This window comes from Lepus europaeus, chromosome 13, assembly GCF_033115175.1.
Source record: "Lepus europaeus isolate LE1 chromosome 13, mLepTim1.pri, whole genome shotgun sequence".
Taxonomy (NCBI): Eukaryota; Metazoa; Chordata; class Mammalia; order Lagomorpha; family Leporidae; genus Lepus; species Lepus europaeus.
This window is the reverse complement of record NC_084839.1, coordinates 85,522,951-85,550,477: the sequence shown is the minus strand read 5'-3', so window position 1 is coordinate 85,550,477 and position 27,527 is coordinate 85,522,951. Positions and strand designations below refer to the sequence as shown.

Below are 27,527 nucleotides of genomic sequence, written 5' to 3'. Positions count from 1 at the left end.
ATGATGCTCCATAGGCTTGAGGACCCTACCTTTAAGGATTTCCGTGCAGCCCTAGGAACACGGGTGATAACAAGGCAGTTAACTCACTCTGAGGTTATTGTCCCATATCAATTTTCGTTTTTTGTTTTTTTTTTAGCTTTTTTTTTTTTTTTTTTTTTTTTTTTTGACAGGCAGAGTGGACAGTGAGAGAGAGACAGAGAGAAAGGTCTTCCTTTTGCCGTTGGTTCACCCTCCAATGGCCGCCGCGGTTGGCGCACTGCGGCCGGCGCACCGCGCTGATCCGATGGCAGGAGCCAGGGGCTTATCCTGGTCTCCCATGGGGTGCAGGACCCAAGCACTTGGGCCATCCTCCACTGCACTCCCTGGCCCCAGCAGCCCATATCAATTTTCAACCCAAGCATTTATCTTCCTTTTTGGATAATATAAAACTGTTTCGTTCAGCTATCTCTGATCTATATTAAGCTGCATTTGTTTAAAATGTAGAGTTTGATGAGTTTTGACATACATATATGCTTGTGATGTTCCCACCACAGACAGGATAATGAATGTGTCTGCCACACCCAGGAGTTTCCTTAAACCTCTTTATAATCCATCTCTCTCCATCTTCTCCTCCTCCTGTCCCCACGCAACCACTGACCTTGTTTCTGTCGCTATAAATTAGTTTGCATTTTCTAGAACTTATGTAGACGGTGTCGTAGAGCAGGCACTCTTTTGGGGGAGGAGGGTGGCTTCTTTTTCTCGACACAATTATTTTGACAACCTTTTGTTGTGTGTCTGGCTGCTCTTTTTTTTTTTTTTCCTTTTTTAAAAGATTTATTTATTTACTTGAAAGTCAGAGAGTTACACAGAGAGAAAACGAGAGGCAGAGAGAGAGAAAGAGAGAGACAGAGAGAGAGGTCTTCCATCCGCTGGTTCACTCCCCAGATGGCCACAACATCCAGAGCTGGGCTGATCTGAAGTCAGGAGCTTCTTCCAGGTCCCCCACGTGGGTGCAGGGGCCCAAGGACTTGGCCATCTTCTACTGCTTTCCCAGGCCATAGCAGAGAGCTAGACTAGAAGTGGAGCAGCTGGGACTCGAACCGGAGCCCATATGGGTGCCAGCACTACAGGTGGCAGCTTTACCTGCTATGCCACAGTGCTGGCCCCGCTCATTTCTATGTGTTGCTGACTTGTCTCCGCTGCATGGATCTTTCCCATGTTGTTTATTCGCCTGTTTATGGACATCTTGGTGCTTTCTCGTGTTTCACTGGTAAGCTCTGGTGAGCATTTGTGTGCCACTGCAGTTTTGGAATTGTGTGTCAAACTAAGCCACATTTCTGGGTTGGATGTTAGGTCTTTATGTAAGCATATGCTTGCCTGCTTTTTGGTAAATACTTGGGTGTGGAATGGATAACTGCTGGTGGTCGTCTGGGGGCTGGGGCAGTGAGGAGGCTGAGGGGACTTTAGCCTTGCAGTTGATGCATTGTACAAAGGACAGTATCCCTTCCTTCCCTCACTCGTTGTCCCCTTGCTTCCTCCCAGTGGGAACAGGACCTCCTCCTGGCTGCCGCCTATGTTTCGGATGCACAGTACAACAGAAATGTCCCGTTTGAAACATCCCCGCGGGCCATCAGGTAATCCACTGTCCACCAGCACCGACGGTCTTGCTGTGGAACCCACGCTCGAGACCTTGTTTTCACGGGTGTGGCATGCAGATTTGGGTAAAATCCACTGCTTTGCTTGTAAAGTCGCAGGGTGTAGCGCCTCAGGTGCGGGAGGCACTCGGTAGGGTCAGGATGGATTAGTGAGTCCTGAGCACCAGGCTCGCAGACCGCGCCCCAGCGCTGACCTGCGGTCACGTGTCGCCTCCATCCAGATGTTCCCTGGGAGCCAGCGGAAGTGCAGCAAAGGCTTTTCCTTTCTCCTTCCTCTTTCGGTTTCCTTTGATGCGATACATAACGTTTGTTCTTTTCATGGGAATTTAGCTTGTTCTGGATCACCCTCCAAGGGATGAACTGAGACCAAGTATTTGACCTAGGAGAGGAAAGTAAACAATTGTTACTGTCGGGGCTCAGGGGTGGTGTCTCCAAAGTCATCACGCTCCTCGGCCCTGGGCGCTGTCAGGCAGGTGCGGGGACTGTCCCCACCCAGCAAGAGAACCGTGTGACCCCAGGTCTGTTGCGATTGTGCGCTGTTAGGATGGGACAGTGCGTGTGTTCTTATCGACTGTGAGTGCTGGATGCTTTGCAATAATTAATAAGTTCCTGTAACGGGAGGGTCTTCCTGGCCGTTCCAAGTCCTCTGAAAGAAATCTCTTGTGCCTGTCAACAACCCCACGAGGAAGATGCAAATCCTACCTCGAGACTGTTAAGGAACTGTGCTAGGAGATCTGATCACATTCTTGATTGTTTTCTGCTAGCGTTTTGTGGTGTACGCTCTGTGCTCGCCGAAACACCATCCCTGCCCTGTAGAATCTACAGGAAACGTGAGCAGTACGTGGCTTCTGGTCTTACTTACCGTTAGTCTTTTCAGGAGATGTCTGAGAGCTGTTTACTTTCTTCCTGCTGATAACCACCTTTATTTTCCCCTCCAGACTTTACTATTTTTATAACCACTGGGCCCTGCGAGTCGCCACGTACGTCTTTATTTGTGTAGACCTTTCTCTCGCCCTGTTTGAGGAGCCTGCACTGTTCCCACTGCCTTTCTTGGTAAGCATTAAGAATGTGATGGTAGGGCCTGGCCTTGTGGCATAGCAGGTAAAGCCATCACCTGCAATGCCGGCATCCCCTATGGGTGCTGATTCATGTCCCGACTGCTCCACTTCTCATCCAGCTCCCTGCCAATGGTCTGGGAAAAGCAGTAGCAGATAACCCAAGTCCATAGACTCCTATACCCGTGTGGGAGACTTAGATGAACCTCCTGGCTCTTGGCTTTGGCCTGGCCCAGCCCTGGCCATTATGACCATTTGGGGACTGAACTAGAGGAGGGAAGATCTCTCTCTCTCTCTCTCTCTCTCTCTCTCTCTCTCCCTCCCCCCCCCCCCCCGCCCCGTGTCTCTGTCTTTCAAACTTTCAAATAAATTTTTAAAAATATATTTTTTTTAAATTTTTTTTTGACAGGCAGAGTGGACAGTGAGAGAGAGAGACAGAGAGAAAGGTCTTCCTTTTGCCGTTGGTTCACCCTCCAATGACCGCCGCGGCTGGCGCGCTGCGGCCGGCGCACCGCGCTGATCCGATGGCAGGAGCCAGGTGTCTATCCTGGTCTCCCATGGGGTGCAGGGCCCAAGCACTTGAGCCATCCTCCACTGCACACCCTGGCCACAGCAGAGAGCTGGCCTGGAAGAGGGGCAACCGGGACAGAACCGGCGCCCCGACCGGGACTAGAACCCGGTGTGCCGGCGCCGCAAGGCGGAGGATTAGCCTAGTGAGCCGCGGCGCCCGCCTAAAAAATATTTTTTAAAGAATGCGGTGGTTACCCAGAGTTTGTCTTTGATGACTTGGGCCCCAGGCCTCTTCCTTTCCCCCACTTCAAATTATAGAGCATGTGAACTTGATTTTATTTTTCTTCTGGGAGATTTGAGAAAATCTGCCTACTTACTAGCTGATGCTTCAATCCTAAGACATTTGAAGCGCCATGGAGGTTTTTGATCCACAGGGAAAAATCAGATAGAGATGATACAAATGATGTTTTCAAAGCATTATTTATTTAATGACATGCACATGTTGTCATGTTGCATAAAGTGCCACCTGCACCTGCCACAGTATCAGCTTTTGTCTTAGTCATAAGCCACTGGAATATTTCATTGGTGCTCAGTAGCTGATCATATGTGATTTTGAGTAATATATCAAGTTAACCTGCTAATCCAGATGGGTCTACATAAAAACCACTGGCCTGCTTGTGGTGAGTCCGGCCCGGCCACCTCAGTGGCTACCATTTGCTTGGTGCTTGCTGTCGGTCTGCAGGCCTCTGAGTGCTTCCCCTGTATTCTCAGTAAGCCTGGCTGTGGCCCTCTGAGAGGTGCACCTGCTGGTGTCGCGCCTGTGTCAAGCAAGCCGAGCTTTACAAAGGTTGTAGGACTTGTCCAGAGTCACTTGGCAGCAAGGATGGTGCTCGGCTTCTGGCTCAGTCCGTCTGATTTCAAATCTATTGCTCCATAACAACACAGTCGCCCTTTTCATTCTTCCATGTTTCTGTATCTCTTGCTGTGTGACAAACACCCCGAACCTCAAACACTTACACTGGGGTCAGGCAACTCTGGTTTTTTATATAAATTATTTCATTTTTAAAGATTTACTTATTTATATGAAAGATAGGAAACAGAGAGAAGGTAGGGAAGAGGGAGAGATTGATTGAGAGATAGATAGATAGATCTTCCATCTGCTGGTTCACTCCCCAGATGACCATAATGGCCAGGATTGGGCCAAGCTGAAGCCAGGAGCCAGGAGCTTCTTCCAGGTCTCCCACATGGGTGCGGGGACCCAAGCACTTGGGCCATCCTCTGCTGCTTTCCTAGACCAATAGCAGGGAGCTGCATTGGAAGTGGAGCAGCTGGGACTTGAACTGGTGCCCATATGGGATGCTGGTGCTGCAGGCAGAGGCTTAACCTTCTACACCACAATGCCGGCTCCTGGGGTCAGGCAACTCTGCCTTGTGGGCAAAATTTGGCTGCAGTCTGTCTTTGTTCAGCCTGTGGGTTAAGAACAGTGATTTAAACCAAATATTTGCTCCTCCAAATCCTGACATTGGACATATGAAATACCAGTAGTGTGGTACTTGGAGGCAGGGTCCTTGAGAGGTGACTAGGTTGTGCAGGTGGAGTCCTCATGGGTAGGATTAGCGCCCTCGTGGAAGATGCCCCAGGGAGCTCTCTTGCTCCTCTGCCTCATGAAGACACAGGAGAAAGATTTCCTGCCCATGCCTCAGGAAGCAGGTTCCCCCAGACACCATACTGCCTGGCATCTTGGACCTCACCCAGTCCTGATGAACTCCTACAGGCCCCACCTCCACGTTCCGACCACACAGGACTTCATGTCCGGGAGCCACAGCGGGGGGTGAGCCTGCTACCCAAGGAAGGCACTTCTAGAAGCCTGTGCTGAACCGAGCGTGGGGCATCTGAGAGTGAGGAAGTGGCTGCCTCTACCCTCTGCCATCCCGACTCCCCCTGTTCTTACACCTTCTGAGCCCCCAGCCTGCTGGGAGCAGCCCTTGCCCACAAAGCCCTACGAGTCTGGGTCGTGGAAACTGTGACTCAGGGTAGGTTTCCTCTTAAGACGAGACAGCATTTTACCCAGCAGAGAATTTTGCCGGAACTTTCAGTAACATGGAAGGATGTGGCTATGTCTTAGAGGGCGCCGGGCACGATGGGGCCAGGTTGGTGGCAGAGGAGGGTGCGAGAGAGCTGAAGCTGCGCTTCCCGGTGGCCGGGTGCTGTGCTCAGTCCCTGTGTCCCCTCTGCAGGCGACCTCGATAGTGGAAGTCCTGTGCCTAACCGCCTTCTTTGGGAGACTGGTGCATTTTGCAAAAGTCACTCCTCAGATGGTTTTCTGGAAAGACACCAAGAACATCTGCATCCTGGTGACCATCGCGGTGAGTGTGGGTTGCCAGCAAGGGGAAAGCCTTGAACAGAGAGCAGCTGATGGATTTGCCTTTGCGAAAACAAGCAGTGATGATCATGCAGACGCTGCAAACGGCCCGCCCAGCGAGGAGCAAACCGGGCCACCCGTGACCCATGATGGCTCTTTTAACACCTCAGGGGCATTTCCAAATTAAAGACACAAAGACAGGTGCCCCAGGCAAAGCAACTCATAAAATAAATATAAATGATGTTCAACAAGTACAACATGCAGATCGGAATAGCAGTAAAGTCTACTGTGATTTGCCTATAAAACAAGGTCAGCAAGCTTGAGAGAAAACAGCCCTTCTTACACCTGCTGGACAGAGGAATAGAGGGATCCTTCTGGAAGGCTGTTGGGCAGTTCCTTTCAAAGCCTTGGAAGTGCCTGTGTTTGCATCCTGGACTTTTGTGGCTGGGGCTTTATCCTCAGGAGAGAAGGATGCATTCAGAGATTTGGTCATGACACTGGTGAACGCTTGGCCACAAGTGGCTTTCCTGACAGTAGATACGAGAGGCAGGTGGCGCCTTAGGCTGGTGTGAAGGGCGGGCACCCCGGAGCCATTATCCAGGAGAGATGCTCGCCGGGTCCCTGTCAAGGGTGCCGTTCATTTTGCCTAGTGGATGAGATGCTGCTACGGTGCCCACATCCGCACCCCACAGGGCCTGGATTAGATGCCCGGCCGTGGTGTCTGACTCCAGCATCCTGCGCCTGTGCATCCTGCAGGCAGCCATGGTGGCTCAGCTGTTTGGGTCCCTGCTGCCGCTGTGGGAGACCTGGTTTTAGTTCTTGGCTCCTGGCTTCGGCCCCAGCCATGGGTGTTTCAGGAATATGGGGGGTGAGCCAGCAGGTGTGCACGTGCTCTCTCTCTCTGCTTCTCCTTCTCTCTGTGTGACTCTGACTTTCAAATAAATAAATAAATGTTACCTGCTACACCACAGTGCCAGCCCTTTCTTATTTATTTTAAAATTTTTATTTGCATATTTGAGAATCAGAGAGAGAGAGAGGTCTTCCATCTGCTGGTTCACTGCCAACATGGCCAGAGCTGTGCCAATCCAAAGCCAGGAGCCAGGAGCTTCTTCCAAGACTCCCACGCAGGTGCAGGGGCCCAAGCACTTGGGCCATCTTCTGCTGCTTTCCCAAGCCATAGCAGAGAGCTGGATCAGAAGTGAAGCAGCTGGGACTTGAACCAGCGCCCATGTGGGATGGTGGCACTGCAGGCAGTGGCTTTACCTGCTATGCCACAGTGCCGGCCCCATGTCCTCATGAACTTTTTGCCTCAAACATGACATCCTGAGGACCCATAAAGATTTCTGTATTCCAGCTATTCTTTTCTCTGTTACTAGGCTAACATTCTCTCTATTACATGTAGGGGAACATGCAGTGGTGGGATGAGCAGCAAGGGCCTGGACATCTGGTGGTGTGGGCCCCAGTCCCAATTCTGCCCCTTAGTCTAAGCTGTGTGACTAGGGCCCACGTGCTGACCCTCCCTGTCTCAAGCCCCTCCACCCGGGAATAGGGCCCACCTGCTTGTTGCAGTGAGGCTAAGATGAAAGTCTCCAGCAGGCGCTTTCTCTGCTCCATGGCACAGGGCAAAGCTCAAAGGTGAGCCATGCACGCTGTGTTACAGAGCTAGAATCATGCTGTATATGAAACTCGCTTCTCTGTAGCCTGGTGGTTCTCCTGAGCGGGTCAGCGTGCGTCCACTGTACTTCCCCGGCCCCCGTGCGGTGCTGACTCTTCCCCGTGTCTCTCCCAGCTGACCTTGCTGGACCTGATTATCTATGGATCCCTGGAAGCCGTTCAGATCCGCGGCATTAGATGGTCCAGGGCCTTCCGGCCAGTCTTCCTCATCAACTTCCCCGAAAGCCGTCAGGTACGGGGAGCCATTTCGGCCGCGCCAGGGTCGGTGTTGGCTTCTGCACGGGTGGAGTGAGTGAGTGGTTTCTTCCTAGATCCGTAGGGCTCTCCGAAGCATCCGGAACACTCTGCCCGACATCCTCTACGTCTTCCTCTTGTTTATGTTCAGCGTGCTCATCTTCTCCCTGATGGCCTTGAAGCTCTTCGGGGACAGGTGAGCTCCCGTCTCCTGGGTGAGGGCTGCTGGTGGCAGAGTCGGTCGCCGGCTGCTCTCTTCCCTGTCCCAGCACTGCAGCGGGCACGTGCGGTGGGAGCCAGGACTTGATGTGTGTGTGCGGTTTTCATCTGGGTCTTTGGTTCCTCTTTAGGGGTCTGAAGACAGCAGAAGGCTCCCCCTACCTCACGAACATTCTGGAGATTGCGTTTGAGCTCTACGTGCTGGTCACCACAGCGAACAGCCCCGACATCATGTATGGTCTGAAGTTGTGGACACCTGTGACCCTCTCAGAATTCACAGTGAAGGCAGCCGTGGGGGCGTGTGTGCGCCATAGCAGTTACGACGCCCACGGCCCATTTCCCAGTGCGTGGCTCAGATTCCTGCCTCCTGCCAGGGCAGACCCTGGGAGGCAGAGGTGATGGCTCAAGCAGCCGAGTTCCCGCCACCCACAGGGGAGACCTGGATTGAGTTCCCAGCCCCCAGCTTAGCCTTGGTCTGCAGCTGTTGCAGGCATCCGGGGAGTGACCCAGCTGAAGGGAGCTCATTTTGTGTGTGTACCTCTCTTTCTCTCTCTCTATCAGTCTAACTCTCAATTGAATAATTTTTTAAAAGATTTGATTTTATTTACTTGAGAAGTAGAGTTACAGACAGAGAGACAGGTCTTCATCCACTGGCTCACTCCCCAGGTGGCCGCAACAGCCAGAGCTGGGCTGATCGGAAGCCAGGAACCAGGCAGGGACCCAAGCGCTTGGGCCATCTTCCGCTGCTTTCCCAGGCCATTATCAGGGAGCTAGATTGGAAGAGGAGCAGCCGGGACACGAACCAGTACCCATGTGAGATGCCAGCGCACAGGCAGAGGCACAGCCTACTACGCCATAGTGCCAGCCCCTAAATAAAAAATTTTAAAAGAAGATACATTCTGGCTGGCGCCGCAGCTCAATAGGCTAATCCTCTGCCTTGTGGCGCCGGCACACTGGGTTCTAGTCCCAGTTGGGGCACCGGATTCTGTCCCAGTTGCCCCTCTTCCAGGCCAGCTCTCTGCTGTGGCCCGGGAGGGCAGTGGAGGATGGCCCAAGTCCTTGGGCCCTGCACCAGTATGGGAGACCAGGAGAAGCACCTGGCTCCTGGCTTCGGATCAGCACGATGAGCCGGCCGCAGCGGCCATTGGAGGGTGAACCAACGGCAAAAAGGAAGACCTTTCTCTCTGTCTCTCTCTCTCACTGTCCACTCTGCCTGTCAAAAAAATTAAATAAAGAAAAAGAAAAGAAGATACATTCTGCAAAATGTTAAAAAAAAAAAACCAAAAAAAAAAACAACAACTGTTTCCTAGCAGGGCTGAGAAGAAAAAAAGAGTGATTTTCTGTTTAGTTATATTTTTTGTAAGCATTTTGAAGAATGTAACGTTTTATGCCAATAGTAGCCAACACTCTTTATTTAAAACCAAATTTAGTTGAAGTCTTTTTAAAATTGAAGGCAACAGGAGCCCTCTCTTGGGGTACAGCTCTTAAATATGTGAGCCCACTTCCTCCTCTGGGGTCCTCCTTGAATTTGGAGTGAAGAGCTGAGCTGTCGCCGGGTCGGAGCAGTTCGTTCTCCCCAGCGCTGATGCAGTATTCTGGTCACGAAGGCAGGAAAGCCACGAACGTGCCAGTCAGTGTCACCTGCCCTGCAGAATGCCACCTCTCCACGTGTGGACTCACTGCGGAGGCAAACCCCGTGAGGTCTTCCGCAACGCTCTGATTCTGGATTCCCCTGGTTCACGGGAGAAGAATTCTTTTTAAAAAGATTTTTATTTTATTTATTACAAAGAGTTATAGAGAGAGGGAGAGACAGAGAGAGAGGTCTTCCATCTGCTGGTTCACTCCCCAGTTGGCCGCAACGGCCGGAGCTGGGTCAGACCAAAGCCAGGAGCCAGGAGCCAGGAGCTTCTTCTGGGTCTCCCACGTGGGTGCAGGGGCCCAAGGACTTGGGCCATCTTCTACTGCTTTCCCTGGGCTCATCAGCAGGGAGCTGAATTGGAAGTGGAGCAGCTGGGAATCGAACCGGCGTCCATCTGGGACTCCGATGCTGCAGGCCGTGACTTAACTTTCTGCTCCACAACTTTGGGCCTGGGGGTAGAATTCGTAAGCGACGCTGTCCCGAGGAGGAGCCCTCTTCAGCTCTGGGAGCGGGCATAGCACCTGCCGCACAGGTTGGCCTACATCTCCTCCAGGACCGTGTGTGAGCCAGAGACGGGCGTCTGTCACCTGCTGGCATGGAGGGTCGCCCAGTCATCTCATTCATGGGGGCTGTGCACTCGAGGCCTGGCCCTGGGCACAACAGAAGCGGGGTGGAGGCAGCACGTGTCCCCCCCATGCCTCTTGTCCTGCCGCGGTCAGTAGCAGGGGTCCCTTTCATCCCCGTGTTCCCAGGTGGATGGATTGCTGTCCGCCGTGCAGCCGAGGCCCTGTGCCGTGTACTGCAGGGTGCTGAGTGTCACTCCAGCCGCACTGCTCGGAGCCGCCCTCCTTCCTCCCCTTCCTCGGGCTCGGTTTCTTCATTGTAAAGAATTGGGCTGGGCCATCTCCAAGCCCTACCCCTTTGAAATCTGGTGCCACCATAGGGTACGAAAAATGTCAGAAGGGCGGCTTTGGAGTGAGCTGCTTAGCATCAGTGATGGTGACAAGTCTGAGGCTGCATGACAGAATCGGGAGTGGCAGCCAGGGAACGTTCCGGGGCCTCGTGCACACGGATCATGTCTGTGGGATGTCGCTGCAGGCCGCAGCCTCCTGTGCACTGTGGGACTAGGGTACGAAAACCCAGGCTACGCCGTTCTTTCCCTCCAGGATGCCTGCCTATGACTTCAACCGGTGGTACTCGCTGTACTTCATCGCCTACATCATCATCAACACGTACATCTTCATGTCCGTCTTTCTGGCCGTGGTCTACAACAATTACAGGAAGCACCTCAAGGTAATGTGGCAGAGCTGGGTGGGGCAGCGGCAGGGAGGCAGGCAAGGGCATTGCTAAGTCCACGGACTTGGCCTTGCTCTGGTGAGTTCTGTGGGATCCGGAGGCTTGGCTGGGCTCCGCTCCTTCTGCTGGTGGTCTGAGAGGCAGACGGGCGTGGGGGGCTTAGCCAGGACACCTGCCCTCCTGTGTGCAGTGTCGGGCTCTGGCTTTGCCTCTTGCCCTTGACGCATCAGAGCTCCTGAGGGCTGTTAAGCCTTAGCGCCTTCTGGAAGCTTCCCTGCGGTCAGGGCAGATGGCAGTTCCAGCCCCGGCTCACTTCTAGCCTGGTTTCACTTCCCTCCCTTTTCTCCTCTCCCTCTTCTCTTCCTCAGCTGGCTCAGCGGGAGGTCTCCTGCCCCCCCCCAACCCCCCCAGGCTGCTCCCTTCTCTCAGCAGCCCACTCCGTTTCCTTCCTGCTGGGGGCCCCTCTCCTCCCAGGCAGAGAGGAGCCTGGTGCTGTCTGCCTCCTGTTGTCATGTTTCCCAGCACACGGGGTTCCCGTCACGGCTCCCTTGTTGGAACCTGGTGATACATACGGGGCTTGTGCTGGCCATGCCTGGGCCGGGGAGGGAGCCTCGGCCGTGCTGATCAGCAAATCCATCCCTGGCTTCTCTGGCTCTTCTGTGACCTTGAGATTTTTTTTTTTTTTAAAGAACGAGATCCGCAAACTAGTATACCTGAAACGTCACAAAATGATGGAGGCGTTCAAGATCCTAAAGGTCAAGGTGGACACGGAGTTCGTGGTGAGAGAAGCCGAGTGGAAGAGGCTGGCGAGGATGGTGGTGCCAGACATCAGCAGCTCCCACCTGGAGCTCCTCTGGAGGATCTCCGACGAGGGGCAGAAGGGGCACGTGGGTAAGGGGCCCGGGCCTCTTGGCTTCCTCTGCCCTGTGTGATTCTGGGGTCACTCCTGGGTGTGTGTGCGATCAGTTCCAGGACCCCTAAGGATACCCCGTCCCCGGTGCTCAAGTCTCACATAGGAAATGGTGCAGGATTTGCATGTAACCTACCCACATCCCCCTGTATATAGTGAAGTTGTGCCTGATTGCGTATCATATACAATGCAAGTGCTTCATCAGCAGTTGTTATCCCGCATTGTTTAAGGGATAATGACAAGAGAAAGATCTACAGGTTCAGTGTGGAGGCAATTTTTTTCCCCAGTGTTTTTGATCCTCAGTTGGTTGTATCTGGGATGCAGAACCTATGGATGTGGAAGGCTGATTGTATTTAAACAGGTTTTTGAATTAGCACGTTCAAACACGCAGGATACTCCCTGCTGGAGTCATGTCGCAGACAGCAGGTGGAGCCACTGCTTGGGACGCCCGTGTGCCGCAACAGAATGCCTGCTGGGAGTCCGCTCTGCTTCCTGTGTTGTACGTCCTGGGAGACAGCAGATGAGGGCTCGGGCGCTCGGGGCTCTGCCACTCGCACGGGACACCTGGGTGGAATTCCTGGCATCTGGCTTGGGCCTGGCCCAGCCATGGCTGTTGTAGGCATTTAGAGAGTGGATGGACAATTGCTGTCTGTCGTTCTACCTTTTGAATAAATAAAGGTTAAATAAACATGTAAAAAAGAGAGTGTGTGTTAGCCCCCAGGCTCCAAGACCTGGAGACGTGACAGTTCTAAGACTCCCGAGTGTGTTTTTTTCACTCAGGGTGGTAGACTCCTGTGCTCTTAAAGTATCCTTAGGGGCACAGAGCCTTAGGGCAAGACAGCAGCGTGCGTGCTTGCTGTCGCTCGAGGCTCTGTCCCATCCGGGCTCCTCGCCCCTGGCTCTGCCTAATGTCTGCACACGGCAGCCCCAGTACATCGTCCTCACGGGAAGCACACCGTGCTGCTGCCAATGGGTGGGCTCGTCTTTGCTTCCTTCTGCACACAGGTGCACAGCTGGCTTGGCTGTGTGCTCGGCCGTCTACAGGAGAAACTGTCCACATCTTAAAAGTTCCAGCCCCGATCTTTTCTTTTTTAAATTTACTTATTTTGAAGAGTTAGAGAGAGAAAGAGAGATCTATCTTCCGTCCACTGGTTCACTCCCAAAATGGCCACAACATCTGGAGCTGGGTCAGTCTGAAGCCAGGAGCCAGGAGCTTCTTCCGGGTCTCCCGTATGGGTGCAGGGGCCCAAGGACTTGGACCATCTTCTACTGCTTTCCCAGGCCATAGCAGAGAGCTGGATCACAAGTGGAGCAGCCGGGACTAGAACCAGCACCCATATGGGATGCCGGCACTGCAGGTAGAGGCTTAACCTGCTACGCCACAGCGCCGGCCCCTAGACCCAGTCTTTAATGGTCACCCCAGCTTCATTTGATGTGCACCTGCAGTTTATATCATTAGCTTTCTTTAGAGTTTCCAAAGCATTTGACTTGCTTTTCAAAGAATTTGCAGTACTTTTTGTACATTCTAATTTCACTCATTGATGTGATATATCTTAAAGTTATATGTAATTATGGCAAGTTTGTGCAAAAACAGGGCTTGGAGCTAGCCTGGTTGATCTGCCTGGCGGGGAGGAGGTGCGTGGGACCATGGGGAAAGCCTGCTGGCCCTGGCATTCAGCAGGTGTGGGAAACTGCAGCTCGTTGGTTGGATGGGTCCAGGTTGGGCGAGAAGGTGCCCATTGTACGTTGGTCCAGGATCGTGGCTGTGTCCATTGTGGAAGCTGTGGGTTTGAGTCCCTGAGGAGGAGGCAGGCAGCAAGGCAGGGGTCCAGAGGAAGGTGTGGGTTGTGTGGAGGGAACAGGCGAGAGGGTTGAGGTTGGCGATCCAGGTCGGGGCAGGCACCAGAAGCCACCGTGGCCCACGTGAGGAGGAAGGCAGAGTGGAGGGCAGCGGGTGGGCGCTTGCGCCTGCACCTCGGGCCGCCCGAGGGGAGCAGGACAGGAACAGGGGGGCCCCTGGGGGTTGCAGACTGGCTGCCTGGCTGTCGTGTCACGGTGCCCGTGGATGTGGGGGTTGCTCTTTTGCTGCAGACAGAATGAACTTTCTGCGCTTGGCTGACCTGCTCAACATCCAGGTGGTCACCGTGAGCATCAGGAGGCACCCGCTGGAAGCCTGGGCGCCGCGGGTTTACCAGTCGTCCGCGAGCCTCTTCATCCAGAGGATGGTCCGGCACAGGCAAGTGAGACGGGGCCAGTCTTCTCCCGGATTGCTTGAAAGGCAGGCCACACTGTGCCACCCACATGGGAGACGCAGATGGAATTCCCGGCTCCTGGGGCCTGGCCCAGTCCTGGCTGTCGTGGGCATTTGGGGAGTGAACCGGCGGTTGGAAGACCTCTCTCTCTCTCCCTCTCTCCCTCTCTCCCTCTCCCTGCCTTTCAGTTAGAAAAAATAAATTAAAGAAAAGCCAGGGAACTCTTAATGCCATCTGTATGGAATGCCTGGCATTGAAGCCATGAATCTGCTCACTGCTTTTCTGAACATACTCTGCGTGAGCACTCCCAGAAGTTGGGGCTCTAGCTCTTTCCTAAGATGCTCACACGCCCTCTGCTGGCCGTGCCGTGTGAGCCAGGAAAGCTGACCACTGTGTGAATTCAGGAGATTCCAGCCCCATCAGGGTAACTGCGAAGTTGATGTCTGAGTTGCTTGGACTCTGTGAAATAAGTGGTCTGCGCTCATGGGTTAGCATGGCTGGGGATGGCGTTCAAATAGATGCTTCTAGAAAGAGCCATTTACCTTGGCTTGAGGTCTTACCATGAATACGTGTGGCTCGCAAGCCCCCTGTGAGCAGAGGCTTGTTCTCAACCACAGTGGCCCCGGGTGTTTCATTCAAATGAGTGGTTCAGGGATCCTTGAGAGCAAGGCCACCCGCAGTGTGGGAGGCCTCCCTGAGAGCTGCCGTGTCTGACGTGAGCCCTGGAAATGAGGCTCTTTGTTGTGAATCCCAATGTTGACCTACTGTGTGCCTCCTGTGTCCTCACGCGACAACAAGTGCTGGGCCCTCAGGTCTGCAGTGTCCCAGAGAGCAGGGGGCGGCCCCTCCGGCCTCCCAGAGCCACACTTGCGGCAGGCATCCCTGGGCACCTGAGCCACCTGGGGTAGCCGGCTGTAGATCTGAAATCTTGGCTCAGAGCCCAGCTTTTTTTTTTTTTTTTTTTTTTCCTTTTCCACCTCACCTTTGGTGAGAAGGATGGACAGGGCGGTTCCCTGGGACACCTGCGTGTGTGGGGAGTACAGAAGTTTTCAGAACCGCCTTGGCTAAGGAGGTGAATTTTCAGGGACAGGTAGGAGGGGTGTGACCTCCCCACCCCCGATTCTGCCTGAGCTTTTGTCCCGTCCAAGGGGCTGCGCCGAAGTCGGGATCTGGGAAAACTGTGGCTCCTCACCATTGCTTCATTCTGTCCTTGGAGACAGGGGCTGTACCAGGGTCAGTGAGAGCCAGGTGAATTTCAGGGCCCAGCTGTTGTGGAACCTTCCATAGACCGTGTGTGTGTGTGTGTGTGTGTGTGAGTGACGGGGACCCCGTACCATTACGTTGTTGGGGAACAGAGCTGTGGTAGGGGCCCGGCCGGGCTCCTGCATCCTTTGCTGGACTTCTGGGTGAAGGGGTCCGCATGTGTGTCCGCTCTTCCCTCTGCCAGGGCTTTTGTCTGGGTTTATGATGCCATCATCCTCATCAACGCCGTCTTCATCGCCCTGGATGAGAGAAGCCTGTTCATCTCCCGGGCGGAGTGGTTCTTCCTCTCCCTCTACGTTGCTGAGATCCTGCTGAAGCTGTACACGTATGAGCCCAGGGCCTATCTTGGAAGGAAGCAGTTCTGGAACTGGTGAGTGAGTGGCCAGGGGACCGGGGGGCACCTGCTGCCACGGTGTGGGCCGGGTGGCCGCTGTCCACCCTGCTCTGTGCACGGCCTCCCTGTGGGCGTTCGATCGAGAGATCAGGTGCTGGAGGCGCCTGCCCCTGGGAAGGCTGCCGCTGAGTCCGTTTCAGCCGGAGCTGGCTCAGAGTAGCATCAGATGCCGGGGCGTCTTGGTTTTGGAAAAGACCTTTACAAAAAAGGAACAGAAAACTTTTTAAAATATATATATATTTTTGAAAGAGTTACAGAGAGGGGGGAGAGACAGAGACCAAGACAGAGACAGACAGAGAGAGAGAGAGAGAGAGAGAGAGAGGTCTTCCATCCACTGGTTCACTCCCCAGAAGGCTGCAATGGCCAGAGCTGGGCCAGGCTGAAGCCAAGAGCCAGGAGCTTCGTCCAGATCTCCCACTTGGGTGCAGGGACCCAAGCATGTTGGTCACCCTCTGCTGCTTTCCCAGGCCGTTAGCAGGGAGCTGGATCGGAAGTGGAGTAGTCGGGAATCGAACTGGTGCCCATGTGGGGTGCCAGTGTCACACGCAGTGGCTTTACCCACTGTGTCACAGCAGCAGCCCCGGAAAAGAAGACTTTTTCCTCTACTCTCTCACACCACTTCTGACACCGAGTGTGTGGGTTTTTTCTCGCACCAGGCAATTCTCTAATCTGTTTTTTTAAAATTTATTTGACAGGTAGAGTTATAGACATTGAGAGAGAGAGACAGAGAGAAAGGTCTTCCTTCCGTTGGTTCACTCCCCAAATGGCCACCATGGCCAGCGCTGCACCAATCCAAAGCCAGGAGTCAGGTGCTTCTTCCTGGTCTCCCATGCGGGTGCAGGGCCCAAGCACTTGGGCCATCCTCCACTGCACTCCCGGGCCACAGCAGAGAGCTGAACTGGAAGAGGGGCAACCGGAACTAGAACCCGGCGCCCATATGGGATGCTGGTGCTGCAGGCGGACGATTAACCAAGTGAGCCACAGCGCTGGCCCTTCTAACAAGGGCATGATAAAGAGATAGAAAAGAAGATGCGTGTTACAAATATCAGTTACTACAATAGAATCCTCTTTCCTTAAACCAAATTTTATATTATTTATCAAGAGATAATTCAACGACTGCTCCAAATTAAATCAGTTCAAATTTCTTAATGAAGAAATAAAAATATTTAGGTTTGATTTAATTTTATTTATTTGACAGGTAGAGTTATAGACAGAGAAAGGTCTTCCTTCCATTGGGTTAGCCCCCAAATGGCCACCATGGCCAGTGCTGCACCAATCCAAAGCCAGGAGCCAGGTGCTTCTTCCTGGTCTCCCATGTGGGTGCAGGAGCCCAAGCACTTGGGCCATCCTCCACTGCCTTCCCGGGCCACAGCAGAGAGCTGGACTGGAAGAGGAGCAACCCGGACTAGAACCTGGTGCCCATATGGGATGCCGGCGCCGCAGGCGGATAATTAATCAAGTGAGCCACTGGAGAGTGGCTCCCCTCCCTGGAGAGTTGGGGCTGGGGGTGGCAGTGGAGCCTACAGTTCCAACCCTCTGCTCCCAGAGTCGGTTCCCCTGGCGCCAACACAGTCTTTAGGGCTTTGCAATGTCACCTCATTACCATGCGCTCTGGTGGGGCTGACAGGGACTTGTTACAAATAACAAAAGGCCCCTCTTGTCTTTTCTGTGGGTCACTTCCTATCAGCTGCGGTCAGGATGTTGGGAGTGGGTTTGTGCTGGGTCGGGTCACTGCGTTGCCTAAGGAACCAGATGTGATGCTTCCTCTGGACTCCGTCGCACCCTGAGCCCAGCAGGCCCTGCCTGTGCTGCCTAACTCACTTTGCTTTTGCACTGTTAGGTTTGACATACTGATCATCATTGCAGCCCTGGTGGCCACTGTGGCCAATGCCACCATTCAGTCAGGTCAGTGCCGCTGGCTCTCGGCTTCACCCCCACCCCGGGATCAGCAGACTCAAACATCCACCGTGCATGGCTAAGGGGTGAAGGGGGCGGGGACCCAAGAGAAGTCCTAAAAGCGTGCCATGTCCTCTACAAGGGTGGTGGCTTTGGCTGCGTTCAGTGGTTTCTTAGAGATTTCGTTTGTCGGCGTGCATCCCACCAATTCCCATCCAGTTGTCCCTCCAAAGCTGGCCCTGGGGGTCAGAGCTGCGCCTCCACCCCTCAGCCGGCTGTGCACCTTGACCCGTTGTCCAGGTTCCAACCATAGTGGGGACCCTGCCCACTATGCTCTCCCCCTGCCCCTGTGCGGCTCTGGCTCCCTCTCGCTCCCGTGCACAGTGTGTGCCCTAGAAGGCAGTGGGAGCCTGTGGCGGTGCAGCGTCCTAACACAGCTCTCTGTGGTGGTCTCCCTGGTGGGGAGAGCTTGTTGCCACGTGCCCTCTGGACAGCTGGCCCGCAGCCGCTTCCTGCTCACGGCCTGAGCTGGACACCTGCCTGTGCTTCCTTCCTTGGCTCTCGGGGCTGGGGGAGGGAGTGGGCGGGTCCCACGCTCATGGGGCCTGGCTTGGTCCCAGCTTGCGAGGGGCGCCGCGGAATTCGAGGCGGCATTCGCCTCCTGCTTGCTCAGGGCCACTGTCCCACGCCCTTCCCCAGCACACAGAGCCTCAGACCGCCTCCAGCGCAAGGAGGAGGCTCTCCGAGAATGGGACGTGAAATGACTGTGCTCCTTTTCCAGCAAGAAAATACAGTAGTCAGCAGATCCTGGATATCGTCTTGATACTGAGGATACTCCGGCTCCTGCGGGTCATCGTCAGCATTCAGAGGTACGGGTGAAGGGCCTGGGATGGCGCCCTCGGGAGGGTCCTCCTGCCTGGGAGCTGTGAACGGGCAGGTGTGGCTCCCAGAGAGGACGGGAGGGGAGCCGCTGAGGCTGGACAGCTCCCTGAGGGCGGTGATTCCGTGGGTCACTGGGATTCTGTTGCCTTGCGGTGGCTGAACGTGATCCGCTGTGACGGCCGCTAAGGTGAACTCAGGGGCGCTGACATCTCACGGAGCCCCCTTTGACATAGGGGATTTTTTTTTTTTTTTTTTTTTTGACAGGCAGAGTGGATAGTGAGAGAGAGAGAGAGAAAGGTCTTCCTTTTGCTGTTGGTTCACCCTCCAATGGCCGCTGTGGCCGGCGCACCGTGCTGATCCAAAGCCAGGAGCCAGGTGCTTCTCCTGGTCTCCCATGCAGGTGCAGGGCCCAAGCACTTGGGCCATCCTCCACTGCCTTCCTGGGCCACAGCAGAGAGCTGGCCTGGAAGAGGGGCAACTGGGATAGAATCCGGCACCCCAACTGGGACTAGAACCTGGTGTGCCGGCGCCGCAAGGCGGAGGATTAGCCTAGTGAGCCGCGGCGCCGGCCGACATAGGGGATTTCAGTAACCCTAGTTCACAGGTGATGATTCTGGAGCTCAGAGAGGTTAAGTAACCCTCCTGGGGGGCGCACAGCTAAAAGAGTCAGCCCAAGGATCCAAACCCAGGAGTTTGACCCCGAAGCTCCGATAATCCCACCCTTGGCTTTTAAAAAAATTTATTTTAAAAAAAAATTAGCCAAGACATGAAATTTGGGCATATTTGTAGGGTACCATGTAATGTTTGGATGTATGTATACATTGGGTAATGTTCAAATCTGGGTAAGCATATCTCTCCAAACATCATTTCTTCATGGTGGAAATATTCAGTATCCTTTCTTCGTGTTGTCTTTTGAAGGGAGACACCGGGTACATTATCTCGATCTGTCGTCACCAGAGCTTCTGCCTCCTGTCCAGCCGTAACTTAGTGCCTGCTAACCTCCCCCCCCCCCCCCCCCCCAGCTGCTGGGAACCATCACTCCACTCTCGGCTGCCACGAGACCAGCTTGCTTAGGTCCCGCCTGTGTGTGAGGTCGCGTGGGGCTTGTCTTTCTGTGCCTGGCTCATTCCAGTTACTGTAACGGCCTCTGGTTCCGTCCATGGCATCGCAAAGAACTCAGTTGCTTCCTTGCTGACGGCTGAATGTGTTGCCCTGTGGATGCCCGCCTCGTTTTCTGTATCCGTTCCTCAGCGGGTGGTCCCGTCAGTGGTTTTCCATCTCTTGGCTAGCGTGAATAGTGGTGCGGGGCACGCCCATGGGGCTGCCTCTGATCTCGCTTCCCTTGGAGAGGCGCCCGGGATGGGATTGCCACATGCATGGCAGCTCTGCTTTGAGCTTTCTGAGACGCCTCTGTGTTGCTTTCCATAAGGGCCCCCTTTCTCCCACATCCTGGCCCGCGTTTCCTCCCTGGGTTTTTTGATAGAGCAGTATCCATGCACGGAGGCCCGGGGACCGTCGGCCCCCGAGGACTGGCCTGCTCCTCCGGGAAGCCCTGCAGGGCAGCCTCCAGAGGGGCTCGAATCAGGTAGGGGAGAGTAGATGAAGTGAGATAGTCTGTGTCTCCCTGGGAGCTACTGTGTAGCCACCTGCTCGCTGAGCTCCAGGGGAGAGGACCAGGCAGATTTCTGCTGACTTGGAAAGAACAGACCCGGGACCAGGGCAGTGAGTGGAATGGTCCGTGCTGGTTGGGTGTCCCTTTTTCTGTCTGTCTGCCCTTGGCCTGAGTCGGAGACTTTGGTTTTATCCTAGGTTCCGGGTGATAGTGACCACGTTAATCAACATTGGCCCTACGGTGCTGACGTTTGCCGGGCTCATCTTTGTAAGTAGCCGCTGTGGTTAGCTCCTCTGTGGTGGCACGTTCATCCTTAGGGAGCCCCAGGAAGCCGCGCTTTTTGCGACAGCGGCAGGAAAGGGAGAAGGAAAGCAGAGGCCTTGGTCTGTAGCAGCTGTTCTTACGGTGTCTGGAAACACTGGGCCTGCACAGTGTACGCTGGCTGCTGTCAGCAACGCCAGCCACCCAGAGAGTTAACCCAGTAGAAGCCTCTTTCTCACCCACTGTCTGAGTCCAAGTCCAAGTCCAAGGGCAAATGTGGCCCTCAAGGCTGCAGGTTCCTTCCGGCCTGTGGCTCTGCCACCTACCCCCAGGCCTCAGGTCCTTCTTTGTCTTGCTGTTGCAGAGAGCTTAGCTGTTCCTCCCGGGTTCCCACCAGTGAAGACCAGGTCACATAAGGCCACTCGAGGCTGGGGACCTTCGCCTAGGGGTGGTCCCCCACTGTGAAGAGGGAGCTCAGGTATCAGTGGACACTAAAGTATCCAGGGCACTGGTTTTTACCTTCACTGATAGTGGTAAAAAATTCAGTTCGTGGGGCCGGCTCTGTGGCACAGCGGATAAAGCTGCATTTGGGCACCGGTTCAAGTTCCGGCGGCTCCATTTCCAGTCCAGCTCTCTGCTATGGCCTGGGATAGCAGTAGAAGATGGCCCAAGTCCTTGGGCCCCTGCACCCTCATGGGAGACCCAGAAGAAGCTCCTCGCTCCTGACTTCGGATCGGCTCAGCTCTAGCTGTTGCGGCCATCTGGGGAGAGAACCGGAGAATGGAAGAGCTCTCTGTCTCTCTATCTGTCTCTCTAACTCTGTCTTTCAAATAAATAAATCTTAAAAAAAAAGATATTTACCAAAAAAATGCAGTTTGTCTAGAAGAATGAAGGTGGGCTACCCCACGCCTGCCTCTTTCCCAGAGACAACTCTCATTAGAAGTTCCTTGCTGCTCTTCCTAAAGATTTCCTTTAAAAAAAAAAGAGAGAGAGATTTATTTATTTATTTGAAAGGCAGAGTGACGGAACAAGAGGGAAAGACAGAGAGAGAGAGAGAGAGAGAGATCTTCCACCTACTGGTTCATTCCCCAAGTGGTCACAGTGGCTGGGGTTGGCCAGGCCAAAACCAAGACCAGAAACTCCTTGATTGGCAGGGGCCCAAGCGCTCGGCCATCCTCCACTGCCTTCTCAGGTGCAGCAGCAGGAAGCTGGATCAGAAGCGGAGCAGGTGGGATTGAACCAGGTGTACTTATTTATTTCTTTGAAAGGCAGAGTTACAGAGAGACGAACAGAGACAGGAAAAGAGAGAGAGAACTCTTTCATCTGCTGGTTCACTCCCTAAGTGGCCACCACAGCCAGGGCTGGGCCAGGGTGAAGCCAAGAGCCAGGAATTCCACCTGGGGCTCCCACTTGGGTGGCAGGGGCCCAGATACTTTTGGGTCCCAGCTGTATTAGCAGGAAGCTGGATTTGGAGCAGAGCAGCCAGGACTTGAATCTGCACTGGTTCGGGTGTGGGCCTTGTAAGCTGCCGGTCAACTCGCTCTGCTACAATGCTGGCCCTGCCCCCCCTCTTTTTTGGCTGCATAGAAATTTTTTTTTTTTTTTTGACAGGCAGAGTTAGTGAGAGAGAGAGAGAGACAGAGAGAAAGGTCTTCCTTTACCGTTGGTTCACCCCCCAAATGGCCGCCAAGGCCGGTGCGCTGCACCAATCTGAAGCCAGGAGCCAGGCGTCTCCCCCTGGTCTCCCACAAGGGTGCAGGGGCCCAAGCACCTGGGCCATCCTCCACCGCCTTCCCGGGCCACAGCAGAGAGCTGGACTGGAAGAGGAGCAACCTGGACAGAATCCAGCGCCGCAACCGGGACTAGAACCCGGGGTGACGGCGCTGCAGGCGGAGGATTAGCCTAGTGAGCCGCAGCGCCGGCCGGCTGCATAGAAATTTAAATTCACTATAGAGTCATACCTGTCAATCTTTCATAGTTCCCGGTTCTGCATCATGCTTAGTAGACCGTTGCTAACTCCTTTCTTCCCCAGTACATTTAATGGTTTAACCCTTTGGTGCCCCTGAAATTTAATTTGTTACAAAGAACAAGTTGAATATTCAACTTAATTATTTTTTCCCTAGAGGATATTCATTTATTGAATATTTAACCCACGACTTTGATGGCAACTTCTTTTTTTTTATTTTTTAAAATTGACTTATTTGAGAGACACACATAGAAATAGAGACGGAGAGTTCCCATCCACTGATTCACCCACAGGCCCAAGTGGCTGGGGCTGAGCTGGGCTGGGCTGGGGCCAGGAGCTGGGAACTCAGTCCAAGTCTCCCATGTGGGTAACAGGATCCATCACCTGCTGCCTCCAGGGTCTGCATTAGCAGGAGGTGGGGGTCGGGGTCAGGTGCTGGGTATGTAACCCCGGCACTCTGATACGGGCTGAAGGTGTTCTCACCGGCTTCTTAACTGCCAGGCCAAACAGCCACCCGTAGCTTTGTTTGTGACTTTGCACAGGAGGCCTGGGGGAGATCCAGGTGTGGCCCAGCCGGCCAGGTGTCCTTGTCCCTCCGCGGATAGCTCCTGCTTCCCTGGCAGACAGGCTGGGAGCCAATCCCACGTCGCTGCTGTACTGAAGGTGTCGGAACTCTTGGCTGGGGAGGGCAGCCCCCGCCCTGCGGCTGCCGGGTGTGTGTGCAGCTCTGCCCAGGGCGCCTGGTGACCGGCGCCTCCCCTGCTAGGTGGTCTACTACGCCTTTGCCATCGTCGGGATGGAAGTGTTCCAGGGCAAAGTGCGGTTCTTTGACCCGAATTTCACGGCTCCTGACGCCCTGGCGTGTGGCAACCCGGCCTTGAGGGGCTCGGCGTTTGCCCGGGCCAGGTACTGCAAGAACAACTTCAACGACCTGGCGTCGGCCTTCCTGGTGCTGACAGAGCTCACTGTGGTGAACCAGTGGCATGATATCCTTCCCGAGGCCTGGGATTCCCGGCATCCCACTCGCTGGGGCAGGGAGGAGGAGGGGGGCGCCGAAAGGAGCTGCCGGAAGCTCCTCCGAGCTCGGGGCACCTGCTGCGTTTCTCGAAAGTCCGTTTCCTCAACCTCGCACTCATGGCAGGCGGCTTCGCCCTCGTGACGCACCAGGCAGCGAAGCTGTACTTCATCTTCTTCCATGTCGTGGTGGTCATCCTCATCATCAAGTGGGTTTTCTCCTGCCACACGGTGTGCTGCCCATGTCCTGCGTCAGAACACCCTTCCCCTGGCGCCTCCCCGGCCCAGGGTGGGAGGGGGGTGCAGACCTCCTGCTCCCACTGCCTGCTGAGCCCCCCTGCAAGGGACGAGTCTCGGGCTGGTCACGCTTGTGTCCACCCGTGTTCCCCAAATCCGTACGCAGCGTGCATCTTAGAGTTGTTTGCAGGCGAGGGAGCCTGAGGTCCTGGCCAGTCTCCCACCTTCCCCGCTGGGACTGGATCACCCGTGAGATTTCCCTGCTGAAAGTCATCCGGCTGCTGGGATGCATTAGAACCTGAGCCATGGCCCCCTTGCTGCCACAGGTGGAATGGGAGGGTGCTCCCCTCCCCCGCCCCTGGTGAAGTCTCTTCATTGGCTGCAGGGTGATCCGGACCCTTTGTCCTTGGGAGAGCTCAGTAAATATTTGAAAGCTACTCTGGCACCTTGCTCCCCCCCACCCAAGTCTCTCCTTCCTGTGGAATCTTTGAGGCCAGCCCCATGGTTCCTGTGCCCTTCATTTGAGTCCCTGTGAACCGTGATTCTCCCCCATGAGGGATTTCCTGATGTTGCAAGTGCCCGCCACAGAGCCTGGAACCTGTAGGTGACAGCCCAGCATCAGTGCCCACCTTGTCCCCTCAGGCCGCCATCAGTGGGTGGGAGAGGTGGACTCCGGGGCTGCCTCTGCTCCAGCCTGCTCGTCCTCCTCCCCTGAGTGGGTGTGCTGTGGGGAGATGGAGCCATCCTCCCCGGGTGCTGGCAAAGGCCCATACACACTGTAGGGGTTTTTCTGCTCTCCCCAGAAGAGCCCGAGGGTGCTGTGACCACCCCGGGCCCCACCATCGTCATGGTCAAGTCAGAAACAGTGCAGGCTCTGAGATGTCACCCTGTCTGCAAGCCAGCAGGCGGCTCTGCCGTTAACTACACTAACAGGAGACACGAGGTCCGGGGTCGGAGACAGAGGCGGCTTGCTCTCCACGGCAGGAGCTGCAGCCGGGGCGATCCCGTGTGTGTTTCCCACACTCTAATCCCCAGCCAGCCGTGTGGCGAGGGCCAGATGCAGGCAGCGGCGCAGGTCGGGAGCTCCGGAATGAGGAAACTCTGATTGTTTGCTTTTTTTAAACAAGATTTATTTTATTTACTTTAAAAAGGTAGATTGACAGAGATGGGAGTAGGAAGTAGAGAGAGAGAGAGAGAGAGAGAGAGAGAGATCTTCCATTCTCTGGTTCACTTCCCAAATGGCCACAACAGCCAGGCAGGGCTGGGTCCGGCTGAAGTCAGGAACCCAGAACTCCATTGGGTCTCCCACGTGGGTGGCAGGGGCACAAGCTCTTGGGCCGTCCTCTGCTGCTTTCCCAGGTGCATGAACAGGGAGCTGGATCCAAAGCAGGGCAGCTGGGACTTGAACCTGCGCTCTGATATGGGATGTGGGCATTGCAGGCGGGGCTTAATGGGCTGCACCACAGTGCAGGAGCCTCTGCTCTTACAGCGGGCTGCTGGTGGCCTGCCCTTCCTGCCTTGGGGCGGCGGGGGGGGGGGGGGGGGAGACAGACTGACTTTGGAAGGTAAGCAGATCTGGGCGGGGAAGGCGAGCCGTCCTAGACAACCCCCCTCCGCTGGCTCCCCGTGCAGACACCGGCGCTGGTCCTGGAGAATTGCCTCCCACCAATGATTTGGCCGAGCGTCCCCTTCAGATCAAATGTATTTTCTTCCTAATATTTGCTGTTCCAGTGGGAGGTGGAGAATGGCTTTCAGATGGATCCAAGTCCCGTGCAGTGCTAGAGAGCCGTTCCTCCCTCCTGTGTTGCCTGCTCCTGCCAGGAGGGGGCAGCCTTGCTCTTGGGGCTCCTCTGCTCCTGGGGACCAGGAGCCGACTCAGCCTGACCCGCTCTGCCTCTGGCCCTCCGCAGTATTTTCATAGCGTTCATCCTGGAAGCGTTCTTCGTGGCGTACTCACTGGAGAAAAGCAAGCTAGAAACTGTGATTGAGAAGAAAATTCAAGAGCTGGGCGTGGGGATCCAAGAGTGAGTAGCCCGTTCCCCGATGGCTCTCACAACCTGGACGTGGGCTGCACCCGGGGCCCCTGCCCGGGGCTGTGTGCCTGCCGTCAGGGTGCCCTGGCTGCGGCTGCAAGGCCACCCCTGGGCCATGCCTGGGAGGGCGGCACCCGGCCGAGGACCCTGACTGCACGTGTGTTGTGTCTTCCCCCTGGAAGGGAAGAAGAACAAGACAAGAAGCCCACCGATGATGTGGGTACCAAGGACGGTGGCTCCAGTGGGGGTGACGGGGACCACAGAAGGGCGGCCGCAAAAGGCCTGTACTGCAGGATTGCATCAAACAGTAAGTGTCGCTCAGGGCCGGACTTGGAGTGACCCTCTGCCAACCCCCGGGTCTCCGTGGCAGCCTGAGGGATGCTTCCCGATTGTGGAGCTGATCGCTGCCGGTGGCTCCCCTTGCTCCAGGCTAAGGACAAAGCTTCCTCTCAGCCTTTGGTCCTTGCCACGATTCCAGCCTCCCAGCTCTTCCCCTGCTCCGGCCTGCCCCCGGGCCTTTGTAGGTGCTGTTTTCTCCTCTCGGCTCCCGCCAGCATCCCTGGCCTCCCCCGGGGAGGCAGGTGCTCCCGCGTGGCTGCCTGCTCTGCTCCCTGTCACTGCACAGCCACCCCTGAGGGACTGACCCGGGCTCCCTTACAGGCTCCAAGCTCCATACATGGGGAGCTGTGCCTTTTCAGTTCTCCATGGTACCCCCAGGACGTGGCAGCGAGTGGGAGACACAAGGAGCCTCGGCAGCTCTCTCATGACATGTTATTTGCAATGCATTGATGATTGAGCGGGTTGGGCGCTGCTGAGGGAGGCAGCCGGCAGCAGGGGCCCTGTGGGCCTGCAGCCCTTCCTCCTGCAAGAAGCCTCTCCTCTGGCTGGGAGCTTTTGGGATGTGCGCGTGACCCTTTCCTGACCTGTGCTTTTCCTGTTGGAGTGTTGGGGAGGGGCCCGTGCCCCACCCTGCCCCCGGGAGCCAGCCTGCTCCGCCCAGGCTGGGTGCTTCCCCGGGCAGGGCCAGGCCGGAGCCCCCGCGGATTCCACCCGCCCCTTTCCTGCTTCCTCCTAGGGTACAGGACCGTGGACGCCTTGCTGCAGCGCATGTTCGAGTCTGAGATCGCCCCGGACGAGGAAGGCCCCTCCCTGGACGAGATCCTGAGCTTCTCGCCCAGTGACATGTATGTCAAGAATCCCAATTTTGAAAACAGCGCATGAGCCCGGGCTTGCGGGGGCCCCAGCTGGAAGCAAGAGGAGCCGCCAGCCCTTCCCGCGTGTTGCAGCATCTGGAGGGGCCTTCCCCCGCCCTGCTGCCTTCTGGGTCCTGGGGAGCCTGCGTGTCACCTGTGTGGGGTGGAAAGGCCGCCTCGGTGGGCAGTGCTGGGGACATTCTTGGGTCTGATCGTGGCCCCAGGGAGAAGAAGAGTAAGGGCGAGTTTGCTGGGGGCTTCTGGCCTGCACCTGCGTGGGCGTGTGTGAGGTCATCCCAGGGGGTTTATAAAAGCCTTTCATGTATTTTATATGATATTTTTACCATGCTTTTAAACTGCCACTGTGCTGCAATGTTACAAGACGGAATTATGCATATTTAAATAAGGGAAGGTAAGGGGAGACAGTAGCTTTTGACACAGCGCGCATTCAGAATGAAGAACCATAGGAATGTGAAAATCTTGTCTCAGCTTCTTTTTCTGGGGTTGGACGGGTGCTCTCCGGGTAGGGCCTAGCAGTTACGATGCTGGAGTCCCACGTGGGAGTGCCTGGGTTTGACACTCGGCTGCGCTGCTGACTCCAGCGTCCGGCTGATGGCGTCCCTGGGAGGCTGCAGTGACAGCTGAAGGCTCAAGCAATTGGGTCTCTGCCGCTGGTTTCAGTTCCTGGCTTCTGGCTTCTGGCCTCTGCCCGGTCCATTCCCGTCCATTGCAAGCATTTGGGGAGTGAACCAGCAGAAGGGAGCCCTCTCTCTGTGTCTCTCTACCTTTCAGATTAATTAATTTTAAAAACCACACATACCTGGCATTGGGCATCGTTGTTTTTTTTTTTTTTTTTTTTTAAGATTTATTTATTTATTTTAAAGTCAGAGTTAGAGAGAGGAGAGAGAGGGAGGGAGGGAGGGAGAGGTCTTCCATCCACTGGTTCACCCCCCCCCCCCAATTGGCTGCAACGGCCGGAGCTGCGCTGATC

At 55.2% G+C, this 27,527-nt stretch overlaps 1 protein-coding gene across 1 annotated transcript; it reads left to right on the top strand.

Moving 5' to 3' along the window:
* Window positions 1-27,361, top strand: LOC133772418 (two pore calcium channel protein 1-like). Its single transcript, XM_062208878.1, has 19 exons — window positions 1-63; window positions 1,522-1,613; window positions 2,573-2,687; window positions 5,437-5,565; window positions 7,351-7,467; window positions 7,547-7,665; window positions 7,820-7,921; window positions 10,494-10,620; window positions 11,313-11,514; window positions 13,625-13,769; window positions 15,233-15,418; window positions 17,283-17,347; window positions 18,120-18,207; window positions 20,030-20,099; window positions 22,826-23,045; window positions 23,192-23,282; window positions 25,221-25,334; window positions 25,526-25,650; window positions 26,419-27,361. Exons 1-19 carry the CDS (start codon window positions 1-3, stop codon window positions 26,562-26,564), a joined length of 2,316 nt encoding a protein of 771 aa, XP_062064862.1. The 3' UTR covers window positions 26,565-27,361.
* The last annotated feature ends 166 nt before the right edge of the window (window positions 27,362-27,527 follow it).

Excerpts from the sequence above, each read along its gene's own strand:
- LOC133772418 (XM_062208878.1), top strand. The coding sequence starts at position 1 with ATGATGCTCCATAGGCTTGAGGACCCTACCTTTAAGGATTTCCGTGCA. Across the intron at positions 2,688-5,436 it reads TGTTCCCACTGCCTTTCTTG|GCGACCTCGATAGTGGAAGT; the intron begins GTAAGCATTAAG and ends TCCCCTCTGCAG. Across the intron at positions 23,283-25,220 it reads GTGGTCATCCTCATCATCAA|TATTTTCATAGCGTTCATCC; the intron begins GTGGGTTTTCTC and ends GGCCCTCCGCAG.